Source organism: Leptonychotes weddellii, chromosome 7 (assembly GCF_054177405.1).
Source record: "Leptonychotes weddellii isolate Sample4059 chromosome 7, ASM5417740v2, whole genome shotgun sequence".
In the NCBI taxonomy this organism is placed as follows: domain Eukaryota; kingdom Metazoa; phylum Chordata; class Mammalia; order Carnivora; family Phocidae; genus Leptonychotes; species Leptonychotes weddellii.
In genome coordinates, this window is record NC_138375.1 from 75,125,577 (window position 1) to 75,152,880 (window position 27,304).

Genomic DNA, 27,304 nt, shown 5'->3' on the forward strand with positions numbered 1-27,304 from the left:
GGGTTAGCCTGGTGATGGGTATTAAAGAGGGCACGTTCTGCATGGAGCACTGGGTGTTATGCACAAACAATGAATCATGGAACACTACATCAAAAACTAATGTTGTAATGTATGGTGATTAACATAACAATTAAAAAAAAAGAGTTGTCTTAAAAAAAAAAAAAAGATTATCCCCATTCAGGCATTGCTCTGTAAGGTTTCTACCTTCAGACTCATTCAGCCCACCTAGAGCCCTGGAAAGGTAGCATGGAAATGGGTTTATCTTTCACATAGCCACTTCTTGTATTTAACTTCTTTCTTTTATACCCAAAGCAAACATAAATGTAATAAGACTTTTCTTTCTTTCTGCTTCTCCACCATTATCCTAACACAAACATTAGAATATGGGAGTCACTACTCAGCCCATAGTAGAAATGAAGTTTGGTAAGCTTTCCAGAGGAGAGTTTAGGAAGCTGTGTCAAAAACCTTAAAACTATTTATTCCTCTCTATCCAGAAATTTCATTTCTAGGAATTGATCCTAAGGAATTAATCAGAACAGCTGATGAAGCTTTGTATGGAAGGCTATCCATTGAAACATTATTTGTGAAAGAAAAAAATGGAAATAAATGTCCCATAGTATAGCATTAGACAAATCAATGTTGGGATAGTCATATGATACATTACTGTGGAGTCATTAAAAGGGTTGATTTTGAAAATTTTTAAATGACAAATAGTTACGATTTATAGTTAAAGGGAAGCTGCAGTTAGTCATTATGACATCATCAAAACCAGCCCAGTTTTTCCAGTGGTAACTGTGTACCACACATTCTAGGTGCTTAATGTACATTCTCTTTTAAATATCACACCAGTCTATGGGGCACCTATTCCTGTGCTGCTTTCATGGAGAGTAAAGTGATGTGTAGGTGGCAACTTTCTGAAGAGGACTATGCTGGGAGGCAGACTCTGAAGCTAGGCTTGTGTGCTTCCAAAGTTCTCGCCCTTGAGAACTACACCTTCACCTGTCAAGGGGAGAGCAGATGTTCAGAGTGATATTAACAGGTGTGCATAAAAAATCTAGGATGGCTAGTTATTTATTATGTGAAGTCTCTTTTTATGTGCTAATGTATTAGTACTTACGTACTAATCTATAGTGTATATCTCCAAGGGAGGGATCTGGTATATGGATTCCTCAAGCTTGCTGGATGTGAGACCCCTGTTTCCTAGGGGATGAACAGTTTTTGGAAAGTGGGACACAATTGAAAGTGTTGAACTACGCTATACTGCTTTACATAGAGCATTAAAAAAGTATGTCTAGAAAAACAAAATTGAGAGGATATATATACTGGGGAGCTTATTGTTTTTATCTTTGTGTGGTGGGATTGCAAGCAATTTTAATTTTTTTATGTATCAATTTCCATATTTTCTGAATTTCATACAATGAAAACAATTTAATTTTACGGATCTTTCTGGACTTGCAATGGGGTTGCGTCCTGATAAAATCATCATAAGTTGAAATATTGTTAAGTCGAAAATGCATTTAAAGCACCTAACCTACCATACATAGCTTATTAGCCTCACTTACCTTAAACATACTCCAAACACTCACATTAGCCTACAGTTGGGCAAAACCATGTAACACAAAACTTACTTTATAATTAAGTGCTGCATATCTCGTGTAATATCTTGATTACTGTACTGAAAGTGAGTAACAATGGCTGTATGGGTACAGAGTGGTTGTAAGGGTTTGGGTTGTTAATCCTTGTGATCACATGGCTGCCGGAGCTGCCGCTCGCTGCCCCCACCTGGCATCGTGAGAGTATCAGACAGCATATCGTAGCCTGGGAAAAGGTCAAAATCTCAAAATTTGAGGTGCGGTTTCTACTGAACGCATATCGCTTTCACACCATCATAAAGCTGAAAAATCATAAGTAGAACCATCGTTAAGTCGGGACCACCTGTATTAAGATAAAAGTTTTTTAAAAGCAAAAAGAAACCCCATTTTTATTGCTCTTTTATTCACGTGGCTTATCCTCTAATCTCGAGACAGATATTTCTAGCTTTGTATCTCCAATTCTGAGCACTTACCTTTACCCCCACATTGTATGTCCAGCTGCTCATATTTTCGAACAACCTACTGTTATTACTGGAAACCCACTCTGATGTCCTCAACTGATCTTTCCTTCCGTTCTTCCCTTGTCCCCCATGCATAGTGTCTTTTGTATTAGGAGTGTCATCATTCTTAGAGACTTCCAGGGTAGAATCTTGATGATAGTTTCTACATTGAGCTCTGCTTTGCCTATCCCTACTGTCTTATCATGTTCAGTTGATTCTTTCTTGACAGTTCTCTTAGAACCATCCTTTCTCTCCAACCTATTACAACAACCCTAGTCCATTTGTCACGAGTTTCAAATACTGTTTTCATTATATCACTCTTCTGCTCAAGAATCTGTTGTAGCTTCTGTGTGGCCCACACTGGTTGGCTTATTACCTGGAGTACTCAACAGCCTTCTCTACTCCAGTTGTTAGTCTCCTTTCTTATCTCTTAAGACACAGTTACTCCATACATTTCACTTTTATTATTGTTTATTCTCAGCATCAGACCTTTATTTATGAAGTTTTCTCTCCCAGAAAACCTTTGGTTCTCTTCTTTGCTTTTCTAAATTCTCATGCAAGGCACAGGATGAGCTCCCCTATTCTGAGGGCAGTACTTTCTGATAATTATTCTCTGACAGGTCCATAGAATATGCTAAGAAAGACATGATCCATGTGACTTAAGATCTAACACTCTCAGAACAGTGGTAGAGTCAGAGGAACCCAGGGTAGTAATAAAAGTAATTTCAGATAACTCAAGGTATTGATTTGCATTTGTGAAACATTGCAGTGTGAATTCCTGGTCCACTCTCATGTGACCTTAAAAATCTCCACCTCTCCATCCATTTTCCTCACATATATCTGCCATTTCTGTGTGTTTGTCACCCTTAAATTATCCTTCAAAACTCCATTCTTCACTTTAGCAACTAAAATGAACTGTTCAGAGAAATACATGGGTTGGATAATGACAAACTAAAAATATATAAAGCTTTTCTTTTTTGGAAAAGGTGAGGTTGAGAGGAGAGATGACTGAAATATCTAATATTATGAAGGATCTTAGTAATTTTTTCACTGACTTGCGTATTTATTTGCACCTGTACATTGTTTTAGAAAGGATTTAATGTGGCCTTTAACAAGTATTAAATATATTATGATAATGAATTAAAAGTAGATGACAAGAAACAGAGCAAGGAAGAAGACATGAAATTAAGACTTAAGAGTTACAGTATACACAGTTGTATGACCCATAAATTTGTCTGTAGGATTACTAGCAAAAGCCTATGAAGTATATAAATTGGTAAAAATAGAATTTTTCATGTTCTTCTAGAACCCCTGGAATAGAGTTTAGAGGAGTTTGCTTTAGGGAAAATAAATGTATTTTCAAAGCAGTAAGTAAAATGTACTGTATTCATTATCCCCAGCATTGGTATAGGCTAACAATGTGAGTTGATTTAGAAAGGGTAATCAGTTTCATACTAGATTAAACTAAGGCATGTGGAGGATATATTAATCTCAAGGTTAATACTATGACACCATACTGTGCTTTCATATAAATGTTCAAGGAAGAATACTATCCTAGTCAATCATACTGTTGCATTATAATGTTTTTTTATTATTTTCCAAACTTTCATCTTCTTGTGGTTCTTTAAATATTTTGTAATATTTTTCCGGTCTTCCTTTGCTAAGTAGGTCATAACTGCACACTGAAACCAAGTAGCATAATCAGTGTGAGTAAATAGCCCATTTATTTTACACTGCTCATTTTCTTTTATGATGACAACATGATGTTTTGATTCGTGGCCAGTCCATTCTAAGCTGTAGATATTTCTTTCTACTCTGCTTTTGTTTCTATTTAGTTTTACTTAATGTAATCCTGTTTTAGATATATACATTTTCCCTCCCTAAATATATTAAGCTACCTTTACATTATATTATATATGCTATGTGAGTCTTTCCTTTTATCTAGTTCACCAAGAGGTGTTCATTCATTTTTTCTATAAATGCATTTAAATTTTTTTTTTCTCTAAGCAAGGCACTGTGCTAGGTGTTAGTAGTGAGGAAAGAGGTAGGCAATGAAGTTGGAGACAAAGCCTCTTTCCTCAAACAGTTACATATTGTTAAGCAATACAATCTTAATGACCTACTTGACAACAGCATATAATACCATTGTCCACTTCCTCCATCTTGAGACACACTCCCGATTCCCTCCTGACATATTCTCCCAATCTTCTTCTTCCTGTTCTGTTGCTGTTTCTCTGTCTCCTTTGCCGGTTCATCTCCTTAGACCTGGCCAATAATATTGAACGCATTTAGTGTTCTATCACAGAACTTTTACAGGTGAAGTGAAATATGCCTATGGCTTTATGTACTCCCTATGTGTCCCCAAATTAGAATCTCTAATTTTTACCTCTCCTGGGACTACAGACCCATATATCCGTAGTTGCCAACCATACATGAATGCCTTCCTGAGGTTTGCACCTGGAGGTCACAAAGACACCGCAAACGCAACATGACCAAAAGGACTTAGGATATTCCCCTCCAAACTGATCCTCTTCTGTTATTCCCTAGTTTGGCTAATGGCACCTCTGTGCAGTTGTACAAGCCAGAGACACAGGAGGCAACCTGAACGTCTCCCTCTTTCTCGCCTACCATATCCAGTCCATTGCTAAGTCTCATTAACTTTAACCCCTACAATTTGCTATCCATTGCACCACCTTCACCTTAGTCCAAATAATCATCTTTCTCCTCTAGTGCTGTAATGACCTCTTAGTTTTCTTCCCATATGTATGTTGGCTCCCATTCCCAATGTTTTCTGAAATGCAACCAGAAATTATTCAAGCCCAAATCTATTTTCAAAACTAAATTTTATCATTTTACATTTATGGCTTAAAAGCCTTCCATGAATTCTCCTTTGTCCCGAAATACAAACAAAACGTTCAGCATCCTATAAGACCTAAGACCTCTGCAGCCTCTTCTGATACCACACTATCCTGTGATTCTGCTCTGCATACACAGCCTTTTTATAGTTCCTTGCTGTGCCATGCTCCTTTCTGCCACAGGATTTTTGCACATGCTTTTTCCCTTTCCCTGAAATGTTTCATTCTCTTTCACCTAGTTAATAATGCCAGCTTCTCCTCATGTCTCAGCTCCAGTGTGACTTCTGTAGAGAAGCTTTTTATCAGTTCACTTCTTACCACATCTTCTAATAGCATCTTTTGCTTTTCCTTCAGTGAGTTTTTATGGTTGTAATTTAATCTTTATTTGTATGGTCATTTAAACTATATATGTATTCTCCACTAAATTCTGTAATAACAGTGACTGTTTTTGCTCACTGCTGTGTATTCATGGCCTAGCACATAGAAGTCAGTCAAAAAAAATAGTAGTTGAATGAATGAGTGGATGAAGGAACACATGAGCTATTGTAATATTGTTTCAGATATTGCTATGTTAAATGGTACATTTAGCTCTTTTCAAAATTTGATCTGAATGGTAAAGCTCAAGCAGAGGAAGCATGGTCTTGTTGAAGGGGCTTCTGGTATCCTTAGGATAAAACCTCTGGGGAGGAGGATGAAAAAGGTTTTGGTCTCTCCGCTGCTGCTGACAGGCTGTTCTACAGGACTGAGGAGAAGAGCTTAGCGATCTTGTACTCTGATGAGGTGCTAAGCTTTGACACAGAGGCAACAGTCAGGGGAGAAGAAATGAGAGCCTTGTAACACCAAAGTTCTTAAGTGGTTGTTCCAGAGTGTGGGTGGACAAGCAGCTGGATCATTTAGAAGATTTTTAGAGGGGCGCCTGGGTGACTCAGTTGGTTAAGCATCCGACTCTTGGTTTCAGCTGAGGTCATGATCTCAGGGTGATGAGATTGAGCCCCAACGTCTGGCTCCATGCTCAGCATGGAGTCTGCTTGAGATTCTCTCCCTCTTCCTGCCCCTCTGCCCCTCCCCCTGCTTGCTCACTCGCTCTCTATCTCTCCCTCTAAAATAAATAAATAAAATCTTTAAAAAAAAAAGATTTTTAGAAAGTCACATGTCTGTGGATCAGTTATTAAAAGAAGTTAAAATGTCAGATGAGCTAGGTACTTGATATAACTAGATATTTATTCATATTGTCCCTTTTCTATTATGGTTTAAAGGTATTATATAAAAAAGAATATAATATTGGAACCAGCAATGAGATAACAGAAAACTATGTGTTTCCACATTAGACAGACCATGATTTGTAGGCTTGTGTAGTTTTGCGATCTTGGAAAGTTAATTACTCTACGTGAGCTTCAGTTTCCCTGTTTATGAAATAGTTTATATTTTGGTGAAAAAGTTAAAACAAATATACAATACAATCTTACCGATCTACTTGCACACAGCTTGCCGTACTATTCTTTACTTCTTCCATCTTGAAACATCTTCCTTCCTTAACTTTTGAGATACTCTCCTACCGGAGTCATGAGGATTAAGTTTTTTTTTTTATTATGTTATGTTAATCACCATACATTACATCATTAGTTTTTGATGTAGTGTTCCATGATTCATTGTTTGCATATAACACCCAGTGCTCCATTCAATACGTGCCCTCTTTAATACCCATCACCAGGCTAACCCATCCCCCCACCCCCCTCCCCTCTAGAACCCTCAGTTTGTTTCTCAGAGTCCATAGTCTCTCATGGTTCATCTCTTCCGATTGCCCCCCCTTCATTTTTCCCTTCCTACTATCTTCTTCTTCTTTTTTTTTTAACATAAAATGTATTATTTGTTTCAGAGGTACAGGTCTGTGATTCAACAGAGTCTTTGTTCGTTTAAAAAACTTTTTTTTTAAGATTTTATTTATTTATTTATTTGAGAGAGAGAGAGTGAGAGAGAGCACAAGTGGGTAAAGGGCAGAGGGAGAAGCAGACTCCCTGCTGAGTAGGGAGCCTGATGCGGGACTCCATCCTGGGACTCTGGGATCATGACCTGAGTGGAAGGCAGATGCCCAACCGACTGAGCCACCCAGACGCCCCTAAAGTGTTTTTTTTAACAAGTGTCAACAGCATAAACAAAGTTTACCATTCATTTGTACTACCAACTTTGAAATTACTCAATTTTTTAAATTATGTTAATCACCATACATCACATCATTAGTTTTTGATGTAGTGTTCCATGATTCATTGTTTGCATCTAACACCCAGTGCTCCATTCAGTACGTGCCCTCCTTAATACCCATCACCAGGCTAACCCATCCTCCCACCTCTATCCCCTCTAGAACCCTCAGTTTGTTTCTCAGAGTCCATAGTCTCTCATGGTTCATCTCCCCCTCCAATTTCCCCCCCTTCTTGTGGATTAATTAAATGAGCTAAAGTGCCTCATCACATAAGTACTCACTAAACAGTCATTCAGTACTGCTGTGTTAGTAAAGAGCTATATGTTTCAGAAAGTGGCAGATTTTATCAGTTACCCAGACATATTTAAAGGACTTCCCATAAGTGTGATAAAGTGGATAGAATATTGAACCACTTTCCCATTGAGTCTCACTTACCTGAAACATGATGCCAGGGGAGACCTTTCTTGAGCTCTCTATAACAGGTATTTATTATCTGGTAGACAGGGACCAATAATAGTTAAAGGCTGCAGAGAGCTAACTCCTGCTCCTCAAAAGGAATGGCTGGATGATCACTGAGTCCAGTGCCTCAGTGAGTCAGGTGCTAGATTAGCACTTCTGGGGGAGTCCAAAAGTAATGGTTGATACGTAATATTATTTTAAAAATTGAAATTAGATTTTATATATTTTTAGAAATAGGATATGCTGACCTGTGTAACATTAAAGTGTGGAGCTGGTGCTATGAGTTTGGGTACCAATATCTTTGGGTGATTTGGGGGAAATGAAATCATCCCATGTAAAAAGTTTAATTTTGCTAAAATTAGGAAATAACACTGCTCCCCATAGTTTGAACACCTACCCTCTAAGTTGTACACCAGAAAGTGTAGATACAACCAACTCTAAAAAAAAAAAAGAGATCCTTTAAGAATATCAATCTACCCTGGTGGACAGAGATATTAAAAACCAAGGCAAATCCTGTATGCGAGTGTATGGGTGAACCTTGTCTGATTTCTATTTAATCACCTTTAATTATATAGATCATGGACAGTTGGCTTATACCCATTATCAAGATAAAACATGTGCAAACATTTTCAGTGCTATAACTACATATAATCTGCACACTCTTGGTTAATGTGATGCAGAAAAATATTTGGGGTTGCTTCCCCCCCGCCTCAAAAGTTTTAAAGTTATTTTCCTAGAGAAAGATGACAAAATTGCTTTAAATATTTGTATTTACTAATTTTCCCAGGAAGATTATGAAGGATCAGTTTTGGAAAGCCCAGAGTAGTACAGCAACGTGGGGCTTCTCCTCTGCTTTCGTTTTCTCACTTTAAGGCTTTTACTCTAAGTTTCTCTTTAGTCGTGCCCTTGCCTTTGTTCTCTGAATCATGTAACTTACGGTCTCTGGTATAAATTTGGCCCTGTAATCCATGACAGGAACCATCTGGTTGAAATCAGTCCCTAGATCCCTTGAATAACATGGCTCCAATTTGGGAATCAGCCTTAGACCACAAACTTGATTTTGGGTCAAAAAGATGGTATCCTCAATCAGGAGGTTGAACAGAGCCAAACATACTCAGTGCTGGAAAATATAACTTACCTACCAAATACCAACCAGGTTGAATGGAAAGCAACATGGAGTAGAGGAATAAACATGGGTTTTAAGGTCAGAAAGACCTGGATTCAAAGTCCAGTAGCCATATTTATTAGCCAAATGACTGTTGACTAGTTTCTCAGTATTCCTGAAACAAAGGTTGAGATGAATATGAAGTGTCTCTATGCATGTCTTATTTTAGATCTCCCCAAGAAGCAGACCCTGAGACAAAGATTTAAGTGACAGTAGTTTATTTTCTAAGTGGAGGGAACACTGGAAGGGGAGTGGGTATGTGAAACAAAGAAAGACGGTGAATCAAGATTCATGTAATGAAGCCAACTACTGAGGGAATAACCAGAACTTAAACCTTCCAGGGAAATTCTTGGAGCCTGTGTGGGAGGCATATATATGAGAGTTATCCCACCAAGGGAGCAAGGATGCTGAGGTATTTACATGGCAACTTCCATCATTCATTGGTTTAAGGCTGCTCCGGGGCTGTGCATTCACTGGCACTTCCCGACTTGTCTGGTCGGAAAGGCAGAGAAATGCAAGCCACGTCAACTGAGTGGTTGAGGGCAAGAGGATGTGGGGACATGGACAGCATCTGCTTCAGTGTACCCCTGACACTATTGAAATCCCCTCATTACCCATGTTAAGTTCTCTGAGACTTGTCATTGCTTCTTCAAGGTGATGCCTGGTCAAAATGTCTCTTTAAAAAAAGTATTATTGCAATAGAGTTTGTGGGACAAGCTAGAGTATCCCCTACTGCAATTATTCCTCTGCAAGTGATAATCATCATTACATCCCTCTACCACTTATTCCAACTTCTCCTCACCCTTGACCATCACATCTGCTGATTTATGTTGCTTGCCCAGTTGAGTCACTGAGACGTTTGTCCTTGAGGAGTTGAACCCCTGACTACTTTCCCTTATCAGAATGTTGTTACTTCTCTAGCCTGTTTGTGGTTATTAACATTCATGATGGCATCAAGAGATGCCCTGGTGAATCCCTTGAGTCACAGACATACTCTTCCCTGCTCCCCTTATGCAGTAGCAACTCCAATTCCTCAATGGTAATTAGGGTTCATTACTCTTGCCAGTATAGTAACTTCTTTCTTTGCCTGCTAGACTGCTGGCATTGGAATCCACAAATGAACAGATGGCAGGTGTAACATTACAAGTTTAGTGGAATTCTTGATGGTACCCTGGTAGAGGTGTGCATACTCCCAACTCACCCCACCATGGAAACCAGTACCTCTACTCCTGCACGACCTATGGGGAGTTATGGGAATAGAAAACACACATTCCCCAAGTGGATCATCAGGAGCGCTGGTGAGAGGGGCCCCTTGGTACTTTCACTCTTGACACCAAGACTTGTGTAGTGTATCTGTTAGGGACATAGTACTATATAATGGCTATTGGTTCAAAGTAAATATCAAATCCTGAAGAACAGTTCCTAAACATTGTTGGGTATTATCCCCAAGCTGTACATTTTAGAGTCCATTCCAGTGTTTTTCTAGTCTGACAGCATCTGCATGAAACAAATATGGTGGGATCAGTAAATCCCATGGTCGTGCAGCCTGAACCTATTACAGATCCTTCTCTTGCCCTGCGCCTCATGCATAACCATTATTGGAAGTCAGGCCGGTGTATACTGATAGAGCTAAGATTTTTTTTTAACTTTCTACTGCAGTATGATTTCATACTAAAAAATTGCAGTAATTACAAGTGAACTACCTGATGAGTTTCCATAAAGTAAACACACCCAAATACAGCTCAGATTTTGCATGACGATTCTATAAAAATAATTTGTTAGTTTCATAACCAGTAATGATTGAGCTCTATTATTATATCACTCCTTACTCCCAGGACTTGAAAAATTCTTTAGGCTAATTCATGCCCCAGAAATGTAGCACTTATTAGAGTATAAGCCTAATAAAACCCAGCCATAAATTCATTCTGTTTCCCTATACAAGCTTTATGAGTTCCAGTGGATTTATAAATTTTTGTTCTCTTTTTTGTATTATAGTGGAATTCAACATGTACATATTTGAAACATATATATAAAATATATATATGTATAAAATTTCCCTTTCTGTCATTTTTTTGTGAGGCTAATCTCACTTTCACAGCTCCACCAGCTCAAAGGATGAGGGAACATATGCTTCTCCATATGCCTAACACAGACTCCTCAATGCATTTATTACTCGGAGCTTAGTGATTGAGGAATGTTTGTAATATTTTATTTTTCCTCATAGTGAGTCATTCTACTGTACATTTCAAAATCTGTGATAAGTTGAAAGATCCAAGAATTGAGGTACGTTTCAACAAACAGCTTCCCATCTGGTAAATGAGAGGTTTTATTTATAACCAGGTATTCAGATGCAGTAGTATGAAATGACCTTCAGTTTATTTTGTTTTATTACATGTCTAAAGGGCTGAGCAAATACACTCACCCCCTCCAATCCACTCTCCACACTGTAGCCAGATCAGGAAACTCGTCTCCGTTAAACTCTTCGACTGGCCCCAAATCCCCACTTTGGCTAATGAGGCCCCCATGATCTGGTTCCTGTCTCCTTCTTCAGATTGTCTCTCAACAACCCTCTCCCTTCTTTTCTACACCCCACCAACCTGGATCTTTCAGTTTACTAAATGTACCCCTAAATCAGCACTCAACTCAAGCAAAATATATAGGTAGGAAATGTTTAAAAGTTAAGTTGCTTTTAATATATAACTTACTACCAACTAGTTGCTTTTCATCTCTTGAACCCCAAGCAAGTTTCTAGAAGTCAGCACGTGGGGTTTAGGATGGGATTAGGGACAGCCGTTGTGCAGATCTGCCTCAGTGTTTCAGTCCAAAGGGCTCACCTACTGGAGTCTTCGTGTGGTACTGTGTTTGGAACTTTTGCAAGAGCCAGACCAATCTGGGAGTGCCCAAAGTCATTCAGAACTCTTCAACCGACGGACTTGATTCCTCTGGCATGAGAGTTAAGTTTAACTCGTTGCTTCTCTTTTCACCACCCACCCAGGGCAGGGGTTGGCCTCACTCACACTGACCCACCAATTAGCCAGGAGTTTCTCTTTTCAGTTATGCTATCAGGGTCTCTCTTGGGAAGTTTGAGTTGGTCCAAAGTTCACGTGAGGCTGAAGGGTTTCGGTTTCGAGCATCATAATGTTGTGAGATGTACCAAATGCCAAGCCAAGCCAAACCAAGGGGAGGTGCTTTGAAATTTCATTTTATATCTTCAGATCCTCTCACTTTTGCCTAAATCAGCCTTTTGACAAAGTATCCTCTTTTTTTTTCTTAAAGAGTTTCCCTACCCATCTGTGATCATATGAGTCAATCAGCTAACATTTACAGAGCCCTTAAATGTGCTTAGTTTACCAGGAGGAGCTTTGGGATATAAAACAAGCGTCCTGACAAGGCCTGACTCTGAGTGGACAGATAAAGCTTTAATTGATGAAATAATAACTTGCTAAAATGTGTATAATTGCTGAAAGTGCTTTAATTCAGAGTGAGAGCGACTCCTATGCAGAGAAATGTTTAGTGAAGACTACAGAGAGAAAGTGATATTTTTGCTGCAGTTTGGAGGATGGGTAGGATTAAGATAAGTAAAGGGTTGTGGGGAGTTCATTGCATGGGTGGCAGCTAAGGTGGGCCTGTCTGGGCACAAAGGCATAGTGGGAGGAGAAATGATACCAACTAGGTCTGTCCCTACTGCCCATGCTCCAGAAAGCACTGCCCGTAATAGTGGTTCTCACACCTGAATGGGCATCAGATTCTCCTAGAGGGGGCTTTTATTTCTGAAACACACACACACACAGATTTCTGGGATGAGGCCTGGGAATTTGCATTTTTAACAAGTTCTCAAGTGATGCTGATGCTGCTGGTCTAGGGCCCAAACTTTGAAAACCCACTGGCTAGACTCTGCTGGTAACTGGATGGTTCACCACTCAGTAAATGTCATCTGGAAATTTTGCTGCAAATCATCTCTTTCAGAGATACCCTTTGTTCTGCTTCTTTCCTCTCCTAAGCATATGGTGTTCTCATTCACACCTTTCCATTTGAGTCACATCATTCCTTCCCACCGCCACCCTATTCCCACAACCCTTATGGTCACAACCAGATTGAGTTCCATCATTTCCTGCCTTTTCTGTTGTGGTGGTTGTAAGCCCATTTTGGATGTTGTGATCTTTAGCCAATCTAAACTTTGAGATCTTAAAAGGAAAAAGTGAATAATGTTATCAGTTTTCAGTTTCTACTTTTACTTCCTTATCTCTTGCCAATTCATTGGTAAATTAACGTAGTAATGTGGAGACCTGATTTTGATTTTCTACTCAACACTGATGATCATTTCCTAAGTAGAAGCTTATTTGCCTTGGAATTATTTCTCTTTGATGAAATGATTACCCAAGTAGGTAGCAGTGTGACTGTGAGAGTGGTTCTGATAATTGCATGTTGATTTAAGGCTTTATGTATTAAATAATTAGATTATGGTTGACCCTTGACAGAAGCTTTGAATTCCTTTAGTTTTATCAGCAATCACAGTACATGGCAAATTACAAAGTTGTCAAAACCCACTGTAACTTTCTTCCCATGAATAATGAAAAGAGTTAATAGTACATAGTAGGCACTCATGTATTTGGTGAATGAACAAATAAATGCATTTAAAATAAATGCGTAAATAATTTTAATTTGCTCCATGAAACAAAACCATACATAGTCTTGTGAAATATAGGCATGGTTATTTTGCATCAGTTTTAAATTTGGCAGGCTACCAAACGTTAATTTGCTTTTAGCTAGTTGAGATTAAATGTAATTCCTTCCCAGAGCAACCCTAAAGTAAGCAAGCATGAAAGCATTTTCAGAGTAATCTGGGAGGAATTGACATTTAAAGGAGTTAGCATTACATCTGTACTTTAAGGCTATTAATTTCATAGATAAATTAACTTCATTACTCTATCTTTATCTTACATTTTGAAAGGGCTCCATCATCTGGACGACTGACAGCCGAGGGTCAATTGAAACTGCTCTTATCCCAGCCAGGTTGTAATTGGAACCTGCTTCTGGAAACCCTACTGCATGACGATGGTCTTTTACTGAGAATCTTGCTGAAGAGCTCAAGTAAGTATTTGTATTTATGTGAATGTCCTCAAAAAACCTAGTCATTGCTCACATTGAATGAAATTTTTTTTTTTCCTACTTGAACATTGGCAGAGGGATGTAAGCCAACTGCATCGTATCAACCATCAGTGGGGTTAGCAACAAACAAAATACTGAATCAGTTTATACACCTACTGAAAAGATTCTTTTTCAGGACCTCCGAATGAGGAAAAATAATATGTTCTATGTGGTGCTAGTCCATCATAACTATCATTACCTAGAAATATATTAATACCTGGGGTTTGAAATGCCTAAGAAAATTATACAAACATAGTTATATGTCCAAAATGGAAGTCTCAACCAGATCTATGAGAGAGAGATTCCATTAGAACTACACTAGAAATTTCAGTGGATCATGAAGAGGGCTTACTTAATTTATAAACAAGCAAGCTGTGGCTTACAGCCATATCCACTGGGGCATGGAGAAGTAATCATGGGAAAAGTATGAATGGAAACTGAAGAGTAATAGAAGACCACACTTCTCTTAATTAGACTTTCTTTTTTTCCCTGTAAGTGCTATTTTAGAAAACGGTAAGTTAAAGTTATGCCAATCTAATTATATTCCACTGCTCTCCTGATATATCTATGAAGAGTTTTCTAACCATTTTCACACACCCCTACACATTTCTCCTTTTCTATACCACATGGGAGGCCAGATTAACTTTATCAATCACTAGCTTCACTGTAGGTTTCCCGCCTCACAATCTTTTTTTTTTTTCTAGCTCTCTGTCCACTGCAGGACCAAATTCCCATCCTTCTGCCATTCAAATGTGACCCTCAACTAGTTTTCTTACCTCCCCCCCATTTGCTTGCATGTGCACACATAGACACACACACACACATGCACACTCATTTCAGCCATTGTCTCCAACGTCCCGTGCATGTGTTCCCTTCCATACCTTGGCTCAGCCATTTTTCCTACTTGAAAGACCCTCCGTAGACAACCCAGTCTCCACCATTATCCAAGGAGTGGTTGATGTTCCAGGTCTTTGAATGCTCTAGTTCACACTGATCTCTTCCTCCCCTGAACTTCACAGTGTTCATTACCTTGGCTGCTTATTTGCCCTTATTATATGCTGCCTTATACTGTTATTATATTTGCATATAAATGAGGCAAATGTCACCAGGCCCTATCAGCCTGTCAGTATACAAATGACGCTCATAACATTCCCCTGTCCAGATGGCTTCCATCATTTCTGGAAATTTTTGGTTTCTCAGATCTGCTCACAACCAGTGCCTCATATTCTCCTCTCCCATCACCAGCTGAGCCCCTTGTGAGAATATTGCTTCTTCCCAGGTGCTCTCAAATTCATACAATCTTGTGGCACTCAAGGTCATTACAACTCCTCGTCTCGCTGTGTTCCAAGCAAAAGTTCAGAGATGACTCCTCTCCCAAACCCTCAATCTGACTTTATTCCTTTAGCCCCCACACAGTAGTGTTTGGGCCTCAAATCTCACAAAGTTGACCTGAAAGCATTTTCTTTAACTTCAGACTATAAGGCCACTCTCCTAAAGAGAAAAACTGGCACTAGGGAAACTACTTCCTTGAGTAGCCAACTTTTATTGTTTGCTTATTAGGTGTCAGGTGCCGTGCTAAGCACTTCACATTTGATTCTTTTTTTTTCTTTTTTAAAAAAATTTATTAATTTTGAGAGAACATGCATGCATGCACCTGTGCACACAAGCAGGAGGAGGAGGGGCTGAGGGAGAGAGACTCTCATGCAGGCTCCATGCACAGTGCAGAGTCCCTCCCGGGGCTCGATCTCACAGCCCTGAGATCATGACCTGAGCTGAAATCAAGAGTAGGCTGCTGAACCGACTGAGCCACCTAGGCACCCCCACAATTGATTCTTATAACCTAATAAAGTATTTATTATTGTTTTTCTCCTGTTAAAAATAATGACATTAGAGTTTAAGATAATCTCACTTGCCGAGGGACACAGAGCTGATAAATGGTGGTTAAACCTAGATTCTGAACCCAGCCAGAGCTTTCTGTCCCCTGCCCTTCCTATACAAATATTCATACAAATTAAATCATGGGGTGGCTAGAGGTATCTGGAAGAACTATAATCTGCCCACTCTCAGGTTGAATCAACCATAACATCCCAATTCACATGTATTTAACAGGCCTCTCTAGTTAGGTAATTAGGCCAATCCCAAGTTTTTATATTCCTCTTCAAGCTAGTGCAGTGCTTTATAGAAAAAGTCTAGTGATTGGACAATCAGTGATCAGTTAGCATAGCAAATACTAAGCTTCCCTTAAACTTCATAATCTGGGCTTTCAGGCAAGGGGCTAACATGGATAGTATCTGACATGGCTGCAGAGTTACTCTAATATCAGTAAAACTCAAGGGCATCATCGCAGCAGAGAAATGGTCTCCTATTGATGGAGTTATGTAGAGCAGCCTGGAAAATCAATTGCGTCCAAACCTTTCGACTATGCTGATAACAGCCACTACACATAGCAATTGTAGTTATGAATATCTAACCATGTTTTCTTACAAATGTATTCCACATTTACTTACCCAAAATATTACATCCACTTTCTAGTATGTATAACATAATGTGGTTTTTGAGAAACTTTAGTAATCAAAGGTTACCTATATTGTGTTACTTACAGTGGTGGTTCTTACGGAGTGCGGAAGGGTATTTGCCCAACCTGCTCAAATATCTATAATTTTTCAAAGGCCATTAGGTGTTTGACCATTAGGGTTACATAGCTGTTCTGGTATTGTCTTGTAGGGAATTTTGTTAGCGACTGCAAATACGTAGTCCGTAAGAATGAAGTGACAGAATTTACTAATCAGTTGATTGACTTATTAAGCTCCAGTGGAAGTCTTGTCACTTTAAGTTAGAAACAATATACTTAAGGAATCTTATTAACTAGACTAAGATGGAAATTGTTATGTATAAAAAATAAATTTGTCTTATAATGTACTATATGCTGGCTAACTGAACCTAATAAAAAATAAATTGTAATATTTTTTGTGGAGCTTTTCATTTCATTCGATTAGAAGTCTCAGAGTATTTCAGAACCATTTGGTAATTTAGAAAAGGAAAATTTTGAAATAAGATATGCTGAATTAGATGTTTCAAGCAACATATCTACCAACTTTTTTGGGAGAGTTTTCCTTTATATATAGGGTCTTTTTGGTCTCATTGATAAAACTTAACTCTGTTAAATTGGCTCAGGAAAAAAAATAGATTTTTAGTACGTATTTTCATTATACATATTTTAAAAAACAAAGTTCTCCTTGTCTAATGAGCAATTATTAAATTCTGTTAGGTACAAAATTTTTTGATAAACAATCATATATTATAAAGGTGAGAACACATGCAGTTTATCTCTTTTACATCTATAATTTTTGGTTTTGCTCTATGAAAATGATTTATCAGAATTTCTCTTTATTTTTTTTTAAATTGGCAGATCATATATGGAAATGATTGTCTTTTATGAGATGCAACCTCACTGAGGGTGGAAAATAGCAAAATTTAATAAAGGAATGGTAAAATTTTAATTTATAATATATGCTTCATAGGCTGCAAACTTCTAAGAAGTGAAATCATGTTTTTGCTATGGATAATAATTCCTCCTATATAAAAATATGTAGCATTTTGAGGGAGTGATTACATTGCTAAAACTTGATGAAAATAAACTGATTTCACATGGGGGTGGTTTCTGACATTCTTTGGGTACAGTTCAGTTGGCATTAGAAGGTAATGTTTGTTGGTTTTAGTTTTAAGAAAGGCCATCTTAAATTTGAGGGAAAAAACTGTCAATTACAGAGGTTTACAGAAGATTTTAAAGTTTTAAGATACTATTTTGGATTATTGACTTTAAAAACCTAGGGTGATGGTTTGGGTAATTACTTCACTAAGACCACATGGCCAAACCAGTTTCTTACTTGCGGCATCAAAGGAACGAATATTTGGCAATTCCCCATTTGTTAGTAGGTGGCCTTTTCCTGTTAGTGACACTTGAATGAAGTGTGACTAACATTCTTTCCTTTGCCTATTGCCCCAAGAATGATTCCCAGTGAAACTTCTTGGCTTCTGGCGATTTTCACTTGTAATGTAACAACAAGAAGCAAGCAAATACATAATATTTAATATGTTCCAGACATCATTTCTGAGTGCTTTAAATGTGTTTATTCACTGAATCCTCATAACAACTCTGTGTGGTAGGAACAATTTTCATCTCCATTTTAGAGGTGAAGAAACTGAGACACAGAGAAATTAAGTCACATATCCAAGCGACATGTGGTTGGCAAAGCAGGATTTGATCCAGACAGCTGGCTTCCAGAGGCTGTGTTCCCCCCCCACCACACCACACGGCATCTAGGCAGAACCAGAGGAAGTTTCCCAAACTGTAGAGTTGCACAATTCATGGGAGTTGTCAGGAACCTGTATAGTGCATAATTTTGATAGTACTGTTGTACTTTTCAACTTTGTAACAAAGTGCTTGAAGATAATCAAGAAGCAGACCTACACAAAATTCTAGAAAAAGAGCTGCTACCACTGAAAAGGGATGGTTGACTTAAAATGAATGAATCCATTCAAACTCTCTTATTTTACAGTTAATATTTTCCTGATTTTTTGGATAATGAGAGGGTTGTTATGGCAGAAACTTGGTGTTTTGTTATATACTGTGTGTGTGTATGTGTGTGTGTTTTGTTTTACTTGATAAGTATGACCAAAGTGTTCTTTTGTAACTGTCTTGAAGGAGATGACCAAAAGTAAAAATATGCTCCCTCTTGATACCCTTAGTGTACCTAACATTGATGGCCTCAGCTGCTTTTGCTAGTGATGACTTCTGCACTCTGACTTGTTCAATCTTTTTTTTCTTCACTGGATTTGTTCCCTACTCGTATTAGGAACAGTAGAACCTTATTTGTGTGTTTTTGTCCCCGTCTTTTCAAACCAAGGATCCTGTCCTAGAATGACAATGGACTGACTAGCTTAGAATATCGATGGGCTCCATAGACCTCTTACAGTCCGAGAAACAGTTACCACCTAGGGTCTGCTGAGTCTCCTTGAGTGTGGGGTGCTTGTAGGGTGTTATGTAAAGCAAAGCTTCTTGACTTTAACATGCAAACACGTCACCTGGGGAGCTTGTTAAGACTGCAGATTCTGGGGTTTCCTGGGTGGCTCATTTGGTTAAGCATCTGCCTTCAGCTCATGATCCCAGGATCCTGGGATGGAGCCCGCAATTGGGCTCCCTGCTCAGTGGGGAGCCTGCTTCTCCCTCTGCCTGCAGCTCCCCCTACTTGTGCTCTCTCTCTCTCTCTCTCTCTGTCAAATAAATAAATAAAATCTTTAAAAAAAAAAAAAAAACAACCTGCAGACTCTGATTCAGTAGGTCTTGGGATGGGGCCTGAGACTCTGCATTTCTCACAAGCTCCCGTGTGACGCCACTCCTAGTGCTGCTGACCCCTGGACCACATTTTGAGTAGAAGGCTATCCAAAAAGGTATCTGTTGCTACAGAGGGCAAAATAATTTGACTAGGTGGCTTGTCTTTCTGATGTATTCCTGGCTTTTAAAGAGACAGAATTTACTTAAGAATATTTACAAACCATTTTACCAAGAAGTTCACAGCAATCAGAAAGGATGATCTTACTCAAATACAGATCCGATTCTGTCACTCCCCTGCTAAATCCCTTTAGTGGCTTCCCACTACTTACCAGGTAAGCACCCTATCCTGGGGACACGAGCAATGCCCACTGTGCTCTGACTGTGGCTGATGTGTCCAGCATACTGTGTCCTGCTCTCCTCCAGCTTAGCATGCATCTTCTGGTCTAGGTTGTGCATCCTAGGTTTGTATATTTATAACAGCAAAGTCCCTGCAGAAGTGTCTTGAGGAAAGAGGCTGCTGCTCTTCACACCAACAACCTTTCACTTGGCCCATATGCCAGGTTCTTTTCTGCTGCAGAACCTTTGAAATGTTGTGGTGTTTTGTGCCTAGAATCTCTTTCCTCTTCATTATCCTGGCAGCTGCTAATCATCTTTTAGCTCAAATATTACTTCCTAGGAAGTCATCTTTGGTCGTTCCATAAGGTCCTACCGTAATTCCTTTTGTAACACTTGTCACAGTTTTAAGTGCATGGTTAATGGACATAACTGTGTATTTAATGTCTGTCTCAGCTGCTACAAGTTCCAGAAGGGCAGGGACGGGTCACCATTGTATACCTGGGGCTTGGCCTAATTCCCCACACTTCGGATTGATACTAAGCATGTAGAACATGCTTCAAAAGCACTGATGGAATGAACGAATGGAAGCCAGTTAAATTTCCATGAAACAATTCTGTATCATTCATTTTTAAATGGAATACTAATACGACCTTATGGGTTCATCTTGAGGCTTAGGAAAGTAAATATATATGAAGTACCATTGTTTGGCACTTTGTAGATACTTAATTTGTATTAGATTCTTTCCTTCTTTTATACTGAATGCCTGGCAGAATATACCTGATGTATTTTTCTTCTCCGATCACTCCTCCTGTGGCCCCAATGCAGTGGTCTCTCCCTCTGCTTGTCAGTAACTCTCCCCTCTGTCTAAGCATATATTTAAGTGCCTCCTAGGAAGTGGGGCTTCTGCTTTGACACCTGTGTGTCTGAGAAGGTATTGCCCAAGCAGCTGTCAAGATGCTAGGGTGTGAAGATGAGAACTGGGCCAAATAAATATTCCCAGGTCCTAAATATTATAACACTCCTTGAGAACCTTCCCACAGAGCTTGGGAGACTGGTCGCATGAATTTTGCTGTAATGCTTCTCCTACATAGAATCAAATCTAATCTGGCTTGACAGTGGCTGAAATATTTTATGTTCTATCTCTTGATGACACCTAGAAAATGTCTAATATAACTACAGGAACATGTGTCTTCTTTAGTCGTTAATGTGCTTCTAGTGTTAGCGTGCAAAATGATTGGGTATTATATTACAAATGATACTCTTATCATGAATTTATGTAGCATCTTTTTCCCCAACAACTCAAAGCAATTTAAAGTATTATTTCATTTATGACCCTTGGATTATTAGGACCATTTTATAAATGACAAAACTTAGATACAGAGAAATTGAATAAATTGCCCACTTGATGTTTAAGAGGTCCTCGTTAGAAGGGCCATTATTTTGTGACAGTATTAACTATTGTCTTTAAATGAATTCTAAAATAAAAACATGAGACTTTGTGAAGGTATTCATTCTTAGAAATAAGAAACAATATTCTTCTGAATTAATTTCTGAAAATGTTTGGTTACTTGGTTTTATAAATATGTTCTCTATTTGACTAATATTTAATGGGCCTCAACTAGGTATGAGGCACTGTTCTCAGCTGGAGAATACAACGGTAAGCGTGACATGCCATATTGCCTTTGTATTTGGGGAAATTAATTGCTGGGGAAAATTGGAGAGGACAGACCTTATAAAGTAAAGAAGTAGAAAAAATTAGGTAAGTTCCGCTGCTAATAAGTACCATAGAGTACTTTTCTAAAACAGAGTGGCTGAGGAAAGATTGACAGATTGGGTGATAGAGGCTGTCTCTGAAGAGTAGACCCCGACTTTACTTACAGGCTATTTGGGAGTAGATGGAGGATGTTTGTTAGTATTAGATATTTGGGATATATGTACACTTTCTTCCAGTATTCTGGAATAGGAGCCAGCAAACTTTTTTACAGAGGGCCAGATAGTAAATATTTTAGGCTTCGTAGACTGTGGCATCTCTGTCACAACTACCAAACTCTACCACTGGGGCATACAGAAGGCCACAGGCCATCCTAAGCGAATGAGCGTGGCTGTGTGGGGGAGGAAAAGGTTTTCGTCAGCCATCTTAGGGTTCCTGATTGTGTTTGAAAATTTAACTGACAAAGACACATTAACAGGAGAAAAAGCATACAAATTTATTTAATACAAGTTTTACATGAAACAGGAGCCTTCATAAGGACATGAAGACCCAAAGAAACAGTTTGACTGAAGTATTTTTATGCCAGGTTTGTTTAATGAAGAATGGACAGTCATGGAGAAACATGATAGGTCAAAGAGTGTGAAGTAAGTGTAGTAAGTTGGGGGAAGCTTAGCAAGGCCTCCTTGTTAGGATCCTTCTTAGTGTCCTTTTGACTTAGGAGATAAGGATGCTCCTATCTTACTGGTATAGAGAGGGCACCTCTCACATGAGGATTTTATGAACCGTTTCAGGAGTGAAGATCAGGGGGAAGGTCAAAGTGACCTTCCTGCTTTTTTTTTTTTTTTTTTTTTAAGATTTTATTTATTTATTTGACAGAGATAGAGAGCACAAGTAGGGAGCAGGGAGCCTGTCGTGGGGCTCGATCCCAGGACCTGGGATCATGACCTGAGCCGAAGGCAGCCACTTAACCGACTGAGCCACCCAGGCACCCCGACCTTCCTGCTTCTGCTGTTTTCTCAAACTCCTTCAGCTTAAAATATTCAGTATGTCAAGGTACCGTATTCAGGGGTAGCATGTCTGAATCCCATCAGCTGCATTCCAATGAAGTTTTATTTATGCACACTGAAATTTGAATTGCACATAATTTTGTGTGTCACAAAGGATATCCTGCTTCTGATTTTTTTTCAGCCATTTAAAAATGTAAAAACCATTCTTAGTTTTTGGGCTGTAGAAAAACAGGCATCAGTCTGGATTTGCTCCCTGAGCTTGCCAACCCTTGTTCTAGAATATTGTGCAGCACCCAGGCTCCCACGGTGGCTTTATCACTTCTCTGCATTGTAGTCGTTTGGAGAGGAGACCTGCATATAGCCTTAACGTGGCACTTTTAACTTCTTTCCCAAGGTCTGGGTAGATAGACATTTCCACAGTCTAGATAGGCTTGGTATCTGCCTACAGAAGGAATTTCCCCTTGAAATAGCTTTAACTCGGTTTGACAATATATGGACATCTAGAGACCTTGTGTATTGGGGAGCACAGATGGAACTCAAAGCTTCTCTCTTACTATCTAGGGCTGCCACCTACAGAATTTGGACCAATTAGTCCACCTATGCTTAGTGGTCATCAGATCCTGCCCAAAGTATCACGGTCTTTTCTTGGTGCAACTTCTTTAAAGGGAGATTGCCCATTTAAGAGTGAAAAGGTAAGACGTGAACCAGGCCATACCTTACTTAAATAAACCGGGTATCTATAAGTTTGAGAAGAAAAGACTAGAGGAGGCAGGAGAGCTATCGGCAGATATTTTAAGTATTCATGTAAGAAGAAAAAAAAAGGCTGTCCAAGTCAGCAAGTAGAAATACGTGGGAATGAGTTAGAAGGAGATGGATTTTGGCTGTCACTCTATCAGAAAACCTGAATTCTCATAAGATAGTTAGAACTTGGTATAAATCTGTAGGTTAAGAATCAGTTTTTGAAGACCTCTTTTGGCTGTGCTTTGTTATCCTTGCCAGTGTCTACTGGTAAAGCAGAATCCTTCTTTGCTCCAAAATGATTCAGTTGAATTAAAATTAAATCCAATTTTGGTGACAGGATTTCTTTTCAAATTGGCAGTCTCCTAATGGAGAGTAACCCTTTGTACTTCTACCTTGCTTCCTTTTTCACTGGAACTGCTCACTTTCATTTGTAAACCTAAAGGGCTTGAAGTTAATTTAAGAGTCTATTTGTAAACATTAGTGCCAGGATTTCTAGATTAAGTTTTATAGAATAGTAGTCCTGCTAGATGTAATACTAAAAAGGGTTTCATGGTCAAAAATGCTTAAAAAACACTATATACTAAAATCCCTTCTTGGAGAGGCACAGGGTTCATGAGTAATTAAAGGCTCTGAGAAATCCTGCAGAAAACCAAAGTGTTTAATATTGTTGAAGCCAGCACTTCTAGAACATATGCACTAATAGCCATTAAGATCCCATGAAATGCACTTTGGAGAAAATCTTACCTTATGAAAAGCATAGAGAAGAACCCTAGTAGATACAAGCAGATACAGACAAAACTGTTTCACAGAGTTTCCCTATCTACATTTACAAATTTGTAGATATTGCAAGATAATTTTTCTAAGATTTAATTTATTTGTCAGAGAGAGAGAGAGCAAGAGCACAAGCAGGGGGAACGGCAGGCAGAGGGAGAAGCAGGCTCTCCGCTGAGCAAGGAGCCCGATGATGCAGGACTCGACCCCAGGACCCTGGGATCATGACCTGAGCCGAAGACAGACACTTAACCGACTGAGCCACCCAGGCATCCCCAAAATAATTTTTAAACAGACAGAATTCAAAAGAGGTAGAAATCTGATGTTTAATTTACTTGGGTACTGAGGAAAACAGCATAGAATAAGTCAGAAAAGCTTTAATTTGTATAGGAGCATTTTAGAACATAATGCAAGAAGATAATTCCCAGGAAAAAGTTGGGAAAGAAGATGTCTGAAAAATAATGATTTTTTTTTGTCTTTGTAGTTTAAGACCCATTTCATGAGACTTCTTTAAAATTTTGCCAAAATAAGGACAGTTTGAGGGGGGAAAAGTAATAATCAAGCCATGTTTAATCGAAAACTTGTAAATATATGTGCTGCCGAAGTGAGCACAGAAAACTTGTAAATAAATGGCAGGTCTTTATATCTATTTTTACCTTTTATACAACAGACTCCAAGCTAATTTTCAAGTCAGGTTTCAATTTTATTTTTGTTAATTTTCATAGTGAACTAGGATGTGACATTCAAATTTAGTGCTTCTTTAAAGCAATTTTCATATGATACTCCACCCCCTGTTTCTTGGGTATTAATTTATCAGACAGGTTTTGAGTCCTGGTTTTATATGCTCCATTTTCTATTCCTACACTTTCTCTCTAATACCTATGTCTAAAGTGAGTCTTTCAGCTTCCTCCCTTTGGTTAGGGATGCTCTTTAGAGCCTGGTTAATTCAGCATCCCTCAGCTCATGGCACTCTCTTCAACAACATTGCTGCCAAATCCATTTTAGTGACTCAGCAGGAACTTGTCATTAACAGCATTTTTATAGGAAGTAAAAATTAAGCAGTCTTGGAAAGCAAAGTGCTAGTGTACCATGTATGTGTAAATCTTTGGTAGCAATAAACACAGTCTCCTGGTGGGTTGGTGGTAGAGCTGCTCGCCTGATACCCACCCTTCCTTTGAAGCCCTAACAAGTTCACTTCTCCATCATGTCTGCCATGAAGAGGGCCCTTCAGTGTTACTGAAAAGGCAATCTGTTTTCAAATCTTATATTTGTTTATAGAATGTATAAGACATTTTATAGATAAAGGAGAAGCAGATGGAATTCAAAATAGCAGCTTTATTATTGGTAAAACCTGGGTCAGAAAATATGGCTTTAAATATGGCTTGCCTACACTGATCTCCAGAGTTAAGTTAATCCTTCTGGCCCTCCAACTGCCCTCCCTGCCCCCTTACCACCTCCTAAAACCACCAACAGAGCTGAAAGCCCCGGGACTCCCTTGCAATAGCAGAACCAGCCCTAATAGACTTAACAGAGGGTAGAGCAGGCCAGAGAATGCAACTCCCTACAGTCCGGTGGGCCCCAAGCTCACCACTGAGAAGAGTCCCCTCTCCTTCCTTAGCTTGAAGTGTTGAGAAGGACAGGAGTGTGACTCATATTAAAGGGGAGAACAATAAGGGAGTGCAGGCCTGGGTTAGTTGTAGATCTGAAGGGAAAATACCTCTTGGGTAACATTATTGATTGAGCGAGGTGAGGCCAAGTGGATGACATTTGTCTGAACAATGGATACTTTACAGAGATCTACAACTCATTGATTTTTATGTCTTTCATGACTGAAGATTCTAGACACACCTGGAGGATTTTACATCAAATAAACAAGTGTCTGGTCCAGAAGGCAGAGAGAAAGGAAAAGGAAAGGGCTAGACCTGCATGTGGAGGAAAAGGGAAGGGACTAACTTAAAAAGAAGAGGCAAAAATAATAGAACTCTAGCTGAATCTTCTTGAAAGGAATGGGAGATAGGAGAATGAAAAAGAACACAGAGGAAAATTCCTGTAGTATAAGAAATTCACAGTCTAAGGAAAACCAAGGTTTGTGCACGAGTGCCTCACAAAGGTATTGGTTTTCACCTGGTTTCTAGGGCACAGACCTTAGAAACATCTAGAATCTGCTGAGCCTCACTTTCCATCCAGACCTTCTTAGATAGTAGGTGAAGTTCGACTTAGAAATTACCTTGGAATATTGGAGGTAATAGGAAATGATAAGTCTGGATTTGTGAGGCATGGTTTATGGAGGACTTTAAAAGGTTGCCGGAGGAGTTAGATTTAATGCATATTCTGGCAAGTGTTTTGATTAAAATAAGAGGTTAAAAAAAACCCAAAAACCTAAAGTGTATTAATGGCATTAGGAAAAGAGAAGGCACACAATTGGAAAAAAAAAAAATTCAACACTTGAGCGGCACCTGGCTGGCTCAGTTGGAAGAGCATGCAACTCTTGATCTCAGGGTTGTGAGTTTGAGGCCCACGTAGGGTGTAGAGATTACTTAAATAAATAAATAAATAAAAACTTAAAAAAAATCAATGATTCATTATGGAGAGGGAGTTGAGGGGAGAGACATTTAATTTATAACATCTAACAATTCAGAGAAGGAGTAAAAATTGCTAAGGCAGTGACCCTGGAGATGAATAGACAATGGTGGGGGGTTAGGCAGAAATAGAGAATACAGCAAGGAACATGAAAAGGACATCTTAGATTTAGAGGTGATGAATTTGGAAACTTCTTCACAAAAGGGGTCTTTGAAATCAAAAGATAACAGAACTGCTAAGCTAGATGTAAAGCAGCGAGGTTCAAAGAAGGCTAAGGCCAAGGTTCTGGGGGAGCCTCCACAGGCCGATGCCACTTCTCCCTCTCACTACCGTTTCTGTAAACAGTTTTATTTACATCCTTGACCCTGCATTCACATATTGTCTAAGACTGGTTTTATGTTATGACAGCAGAGTTGAGCAGCTGAGACAGAGACCAAATGGCTTGCAAAACCTCAAATATTTACCATCTGGCCCTCTCTAGAAAAAGTTTGCCAACCTGGTTCAAGATGATAAAAAAGAAAGAGCTATAGATAGAAAAGATGGGGCACCATGAAACCAAGAAAGCATGGCCACGAGGAAGTCAAGAGAGAAGAGGGTTTCAAAGGAGAAGGTAACTAGAGAAGATACAGTGGATTATGAGGAGGATGAAACTTGGGGGGAAAAAATCTCTGAATATTCTGACGAGGAGATAAATTTCATTCCAGAAAATCCAATTTCTAGATGGACCAAAACCCAACCAAAAATACTCAAGAGATCTCTTTCTCCCCTCTGCCTTTTTTTCTTCCTTCGCTAGTGTTAAAACCTTAGTTAAACACATAGCACTGCTCCCGGTGCTGTGGGAAAATGCCTCCAGATAAGATGCACATCCAGAGAAAGTCTAAAAATAATGACATGTACTGAGATAGCG

The 27,304-nt window shown here is 39.0% G+C and overlaps 1 protein-coding gene across 4 annotated transcripts in view; it reads left to right on the forward strand.

Moving 5' to 3' along the window:
- The window catches only part of KIAA0825 (KIAA0825 ortholog), a 380,793-nt gene that overhangs the window by 140,510 nt on the left and 212,979 nt on the right, over positions 1 to 27,304 (forward strand). For all 4 annotated transcript variants that reach the window (XM_081826564.1, XM_031038286.2, XM_081826563.1 and 1 more), the window contains one exon: positions 13,720 to 13,859. In XM_081826564.1, coding sequence (XP_081682690.1) covers positions 13,720 to 13,859 — 140 coding nt within the window. The remainder of the gene's footprint in view (positions 1 to 13,719; positions 13,860 to 27,304) is intronic.